Source organism: Apodemus sylvaticus, chromosome 16 (genome assembly GCF_947179515.1).
Source record: "Apodemus sylvaticus chromosome 16, mApoSyl1.1, whole genome shotgun sequence".
Lineage (NCBI taxonomy): Eukaryota > Metazoa > Chordata > Mammalia > Rodentia > Muridae > Apodemus > Apodemus sylvaticus.
The window spans coordinates 40,843,653-40,850,313 of record NC_067487.1 but is presented as its reverse complement, the minus strand read 5'-3'; the positions used below and the strand labels follow the sequence as shown (position 1 = coordinate 40,850,313).

Genomic DNA, 6,661 nt, shown 5'->3' with positions numbered 1-6,661 from the left:
CCTGCCTCTGCCTCCTGAGTTGCTGAGATTGAAGGAGTGTGCCACTAGGGTCAGCCAGCTTCAAGCTTTTTTCCTTTTTTTTTTTAAGTAAAAATAATACAGTGAATTATATCATTGAAAATGTCTAGAAATTTAAAGTATTGGGTACCAATGTTAAATAAACAGAGCCTGACAGTATTCACAGGAGATGCATATTAACTTTTTAAAAACTTGTTATCTGTAGAGATGTGAAACAAATGCTCTTGAAGCTTGTTGAACTTCGATCAAGTAACTGGGGCAGAGTTCATGCAACTTCCACATACAGAGAAGCTACCCCAGAAAATGACCCTAACTACTTCATGGTATGCCAGTGTTTATATTTTAAGTTTCATTTAATGCTTTGTTTTAGCTTACTTTTCTATAGCTGTCCTAAAACACCATGACCAGGGCAACTTAAAAAGAAAGCATTTAATTGGACCTATAGTTCCAGAGGGTTACAGTCTATGATAGAGCAAAGACACCGGCAGGAACAGCTGGGAGCTTTTATCTCAGTTCACGTACAGAAGGCAGAACACAGTGGGAATGATAGCTTGAGAGTCTTTTGACTCTCAACATCCTGCCCCTAGTGACTTCTCCAATGAGACCACACCTCTTGATCCTTCCCAAACAGTTCTACCAACAGGCAATCGAGTATCCAAGCATATGAGCCTGTGGGGCCTTCTTGTTCAAACTATCATATGATGAATTCTATCCTGGAAACTGTTTAAATTGTATAAAGCTATTCTCATGATGCAGTGCCCATTAAACATTTTATTGCCATAGAAGCCAGCATATCATATAAATAGAGACCCTCTAGTGAAAAATAGACTAAATCAAGATTCAGCCATTGTCAAGAAATAGTGATAATGCTTGGGCTCTAGTCCACGTATAACCAAATGCTTACATCTCAGATGTTCTGTACCATGTAGCTTCTGACAGAACCAAATGTAAAGCAGCTACAGAGGAATACTCAACCTCAGTTTTGTAAACTCTTTAAAAATAGCAGGATAGTAAGAAAATAAAACTAAACTAAGTCAACATTAAGTGACAGTCCAGCCAAGGATGGATCAAACAGGACAACAGGGCCTAGGACTACAAGAGGATGAGATGACAAATGGAAATCTAAGAGCCATATGCATGCCCAGGAAAGTGTGTGGGTTGTTGGGAAGCTGGGGGTTACCTAGTGTGTGCAGTCTGACCACACAACCACTGAGGTAGCTGACCTCAGGCCTTATTACTCTAATGTGTTTTGAAATTAGTACCTATTTTTATCATTTTGATTTATCCTAGAATGAACCAACGTTTTATACATCTGATGGTGTTCCTTTCACTGCAGCGGACCCAGGTATGTTGTCTCAGTCACTTTCCCGTTTTCTTAAGTGGTAAATTACATAAATCTCTTCTTGACAGTACAGTATAGGTTTTGTTGTTGTTGTTTGGGGTTTTTTGTTGTTGTTGTTTTGGGTTTATTTTTTTTGGTGGATTTCATATGTTCTAAAATTGTAGGGTTACAATTTATCCTATGTTGATAACTTGAGACTGTTTTAAGTATTTAGTTTGTAGTGTACATTCCCAGTCAAAGATTTCATCCCTCCATTAAGTGCTGCCATTTTTATTTTGTACTCCTTTTAGTGTTTGTTTTCATCTTAAATTTTCATACAATCTAGGATAGAAGGCAAAGATGACTCTAATTAACTGAATAGTCAGCAGCTTATTTAAATGTTAGCACTTATAGATTGCATTTACAATTTAGAGTTAATTAAAATCCAAATCTTTGTATACCTTCCAGTAAAAGGTTATTTATAGAAAAAATGTGGTAGTTATGACAGGAGGGACTGTAATCTGAGAGTTCTGAGTTAGTACAAACTGCAGCCAGCTATAACTGGGATTTTTCCAGCCGTTTCCTCTAAATAACAGTCGCTGGCTGTGTCCCGTGCCTCTGGCACCAAGGAGTCTCTTTAGGCTGAGGAGTTCGAACTAAGCTCCAGGTCTGAGCGGCTTCAGCTTCACTGAGTTAGGCAGTGGCACCGGACAGCTGAGGTCATTCCGTCAGCATGGTCATTCCTTTTAGTGTTCCAGCCCGCGTTGTGGGGGACTTTTGTTTGTCATTCTTGGCAATACTTCTTAGACATAACTCTGTCAGTCCAGTTCTATGAAATTGGATGTATTTTTATGATTAATAATACTGTATTTCTTCCTGGTTATAAACCTTTGTTTTGTTTTGTCTTCATTTGAAAACTGCCTGTTGACTGGCTTTTCCCCCTAATTCTTTTGGGTCATTTGACTTACTAATCTGTGATTCCTTACAAAGTCTAGAAAAAGATGATATTGGTCAGATATGGGGTTTATCCCTTTGTGCTGTGTATATAATGTATTTTCATATACATGCTTTGACAGTCTTGTTTTTACTTATATTTTCATTTTCTTCTAAAAATCATGCTTGTTGTTTTTCCTGTTTTAAACCTTTAACCCACCTAATTTTTACATGGAGAATATAGTAGGTATTAAACATTTTCCACTCAGCATCAGTGTTGTCTCAGCATCAGGTATTAACTTATTTTTCCCGTCATTGTAATAAATTGCCTATAGTATTCTGAATACTGTTCATTCTTGTGGAATCTTTGTTAGTATACTTGTCTTTCTTTACCAATAACCCATGCTTAACTGTTCTTATGTAAATCATAATGTTTCTGGTAGGACAAATCTCTTAAAGCTGGAAAGGACAGTTTGAACATGGAGGCCAAACCAGGAAGTTGAGGTTAGAAGACTTTGAGCCCAGGAAACCTGCCTAGGCAAATAGGAAGACCCTCTCTCACAAAACAATTAAAAAAGCTTCCTTCTTCACGTATTTTTTTCAGAGTTATCCTCCTTCATTTGATTCTTTGACGTCTATCTTGTCAAATTTGTTAATACTTTATACAGATTCACTTTGGTTTTCTCAGGTTTTTTTTTTTAACATGGACTTTTTCAAAGTTTCAAATCCTATCATCATTCTATAGGCAGTCTTTGTTTTTCCTAAACCTCTATTCAGAAATTACACAAGAGTAATGAAAGAGAATTGTACAAAGAACGCTCTTCTCCCAGCTGTGTGTTGGGTACCGATTTACTCAGCTTATCTATTTTGCTGTCTCCACAATTCTTTCGTAAACCATTTAGCTTACTACCTGCTTTAGTATGAATGCAATACTGGTTTAACTTTTTGTTTTCCTGATTAAAAACCTGTTGTCCCTTTGGCTTTAGGATTTCTACCCAAAATAGTTTTAGATTTGCTTTTTTGCCAGGCACTGCAGGTGTATCACTAACTTGGAAAAGGCTGAATGATTTTTTTTTGTTTGACTGATTGGTTGGTTTTTGTCTTTAGGCTTTTTTCAAGTAGAAATTCAAGGTCAATCTCTGTGTAAACAATTTCTCCAGAGTGCTTGACTCTTCCAAACCCAAACATAAAACAAAATTTTGTTTGCCACTGAGGTGTTTTTTGTTTGTTTGTTGCTTCTCCAGGTCCATCCTTTTAAGTTATCAACCCTCAGATGTTTATGAATTTTGAGAGATAGGTGTTCTATCTTCCTGTTCTACAAAGACCCAGGGCCTTGAACACTGTGTGTATAAATGCCAAACCCCTTGGAGGCTGAAGCCTGTGAGCCTCTAAGGTGTCATGTATGTGCATGATCTGGAGTTTGCCAGCCTTCAGTGATGCAGTAAAAAGAATATCTTCTATCTTACCACAAGGATTTATAGCAGGACATTTTTATACTTAAATTTTCTCTAATCTGTCAATTGGAATGGCATTGATCCCTGATGTTGAGTTAGAGTTTTATAAAGACAGTCTTGGAAAAAACTGCCCCTAACCCAGTGATATAATAACTTTTCAAAACAAGAACGAAGAATAGACTGTGTGGTGCAAGCCACTAATCATAGCTACTCTGTAGAGTGGGGAGGTTTAAAAGACAGGCCTGGGCAACTTAGTTAAGATCATGGCTGAAGATAAAAACTAAGCCAGGAGCAATGGCAAATACCTTTAATCCCAGCACTGAGCACTTGGAGATAGTGGCAAGAGACTCTCTAAACTTAAGGCTGACGTGGTTGGCATAATGAGTTCCATAACAGTCTGGCAGCCTACGCCAGATCAGGAGACATTGTCTGATAAACACCAAAAACAAGCAAACAAATAAAAAATAAATAAGTGAAAAAGAGCCTGGTGTGGTGGCACATGCCTTTAATCCCAGCAATTGGAAGGCAGAGCCTAGAGTATCTCTGTGAGCTTGAGGCCCATTTGATCTACATAGGAATTCCCAGGACAGCTAGAACTGCAGAGTGAGACCCCTCTCAAACAAGTTAAAAACAGATTGGGAGTTATTTGTTCAGTTGCAGATTATATGCCCTAAGGGAGACCTTAGGTTTACTCTTTAGTAACCAACTGTAGAATATACTTAACATTTAAAAGAATAGTATGTCAAAATATTTTAGGGTTTGTGAGCATGCAACAAAACAAAGGCAATCCAATTAAGACTATAGGTTTTATGAAAGCATTCATGTAAGTTTTACTTTTAAAGTCATTAAGTTTATAGGGGTAAAAACTGCTCATTTCATAAGATTATCTGCTTTTTTTTTTTCTTTTTTTCCTGTGTTGTCTTATAGATTACCAAGAAAAGTATCAAGAATTACTTGAAAGAGAGGACTTTTTCCCAGATTATGAAGAAAATGGAACAGATTTATCAGGGGCTGGTGACCCGTAAGTTCTCTCTTCATCACTGATTTTGTGTGTGTGTGTGTGTGTGTGTGTGTGTGCGCATGTGCATGTGGAAGTGATCAGTGGAAGTGATCAGCTGGTCTGGAGTCAGCTGACTCTCTTGGTCACTGCCCACATTATGTTGAGTCAGACTTTCTTGCTAAACTAGGAGGTAACTGACCTCACTTAGGTTGGCTGACCTGCAGGAATATGCCGGCCTCTTCTCCCCAGATCTGGATTTGCAGTCACTGAGTCACACTCAGCTCTTGACTCGGATGCTGAGGAGCTAACTCAGGTCTCCATGCCTCACAGCAGCTGCTCCCCTCCAAACCGCCCTTCTCAGCCCCTGAGTGCTCACAATTTAAATGAAGGGTTTGTGCCCAAATTTTGAATATAAACTAACCCTAGAACTAAACTAGAAGAAAAATTATAAAAGAAATGGCATTTGGAGGCCAGCAAGACAGCTCAGTCGGCAGAAATACGAGCTTCAGAAGCCTGGTGCCCTGTGTTTGCCATGGACCTCTCATGTCAGGTGGCACTACAGCCATGTCAGGTGGCTGTAGAGACCTGATGTCACAGGGCTGCCCTCTGACGTCCACGTAGGCACCCGAGTGCTGGGATGACACAGTGGTGCACCGCTGTGCTGCAGGGTTGTGTATCGTTTTAAACTCTGGTGTTTGGGAACAGGGCCACCTGGATAATGTAATCTCAAAAGTAGCTTTCTGTTATACAAATCTGGTTTCAGATATGTGGGAAGGTGACCTGTCTTTGTGAAAAATATCCTTGCAGAAACCATAGCAGAAATAGGTTTTGATGTTAATTAGACATAACCCCTGGAAGGATAAAACTTTTTGAGTGGAATAATAAAAAAGTCATAGGTAAATTTGAAATTATTCTAATTAAAGTATTTATTAATAAGATGTGAACTTATATATGTCAAGCCTTTTATTAACTTTTAAGTGAACATATCTAAAAATCTAACAAAATTCTGTTTAGGAAAGTACATTTAACATCTCCAGGCATTTTTGGATTTGCAAAACAGCAAGGTATATGAATCATTTTTGGCTTCTTTTATAGATATTTGGATGATATCGATGATGAGATGGACCCAGAGATTGAAGAAGCTTATGAAAAGTTTTGTTTGGAATCAGAGCGCAAACGAAAACAGTGAAGTTAAATTTGAGGATATCTGGGGTTTTTTTTTTTTTTTTTTTTTTTTTTTTTTTTTTTAAAGTTTAGGTATGGTGATTTAGCAGAACACAGGAAAGCAAGAAACTGTGTCAGACTTATACCAAATTAAGGATTTTGAGTTATGTTACTAATGTATGCAACTTTAATTTTGTTTAACACTACCTGCCAAAATAAACTTTATTCCCTGTAACTTAAAATGTGTATATATATATAATAGTTTTATTATGTACAGTTAATTCTACTGTTTTGGCTGCAATAAAATCGATTTTGAAATAAATGAGATGTTGAAAGAAAATTTTGCTAGCTGGTTAGATGCTTATCGTTCAACTTCTTTTTCTTGAGGTTAAAAAGTCTTAGCCTGGAAATACATATTACTGCAAAAATGTAGCATTCTTTTTTAGATATGACTATTACAGCTTTTATTTTAGTTTAGCATTTGATTCTCTATATATTGAGTTTCAAGTACTAATCACGATCATGAAAATCTTTAGCACCAAAGTCTGGGAGTATATAAACAACTTATTTACATATGTAGATGCTATTTGATACCAAGGGCTTTTAAAGTGTTATTTATGTGGGGTGGGTGGGGCTTAGAACACCAGCTAAGGAACCAAGACTCTTCATTGAGGATTTATTCCAATTTAAGAGTGATTTGCTTTTTGTTTGCTTCTCCCGACTAACTTCATTACCCGCCATCCTACAGTGTTAGTCTGCTTTATTTATATG

The 6,661-nt window shown here is 37.4% G+C and overlaps 1 protein-coding gene across 4 annotated transcripts in view; it reads left to right on the top strand.

Annotated features, from left to right (window-relative positions):
• Positions 1 to 6,212, top strand: part of Paip1 (poly(A) binding protein interacting protein 1) — a 25,356-nt gene extending 19,144 nt beyond the window's left edge. For all 4 annotated transcript variants that reach the window (XM_052159739.1, XM_052159740.1, XM_052159737.1 and 1 more), the window contains exons 8-11: positions 224 to 341; positions 1,309 to 1,363; positions 4,654 to 4,747; positions 5,822 to 6,212. In XM_052159739.1, the coding sequence (XP_052015699.1) occupies positions 224 to 341; positions 1,309 to 1,363; positions 4,654 to 4,747; positions 5,822 to 5,915 (361 nt within the window). In that variant the 3' untranslated portion in view covers positions 5,916 to 6,212. The remainder of the gene's footprint in view (positions 1 to 223; positions 342 to 1,308; positions 1,364 to 4,653; positions 4,748 to 5,821) is intronic.
• Positions 6,213 to 6,661: the final 449 nt, after the last annotated feature.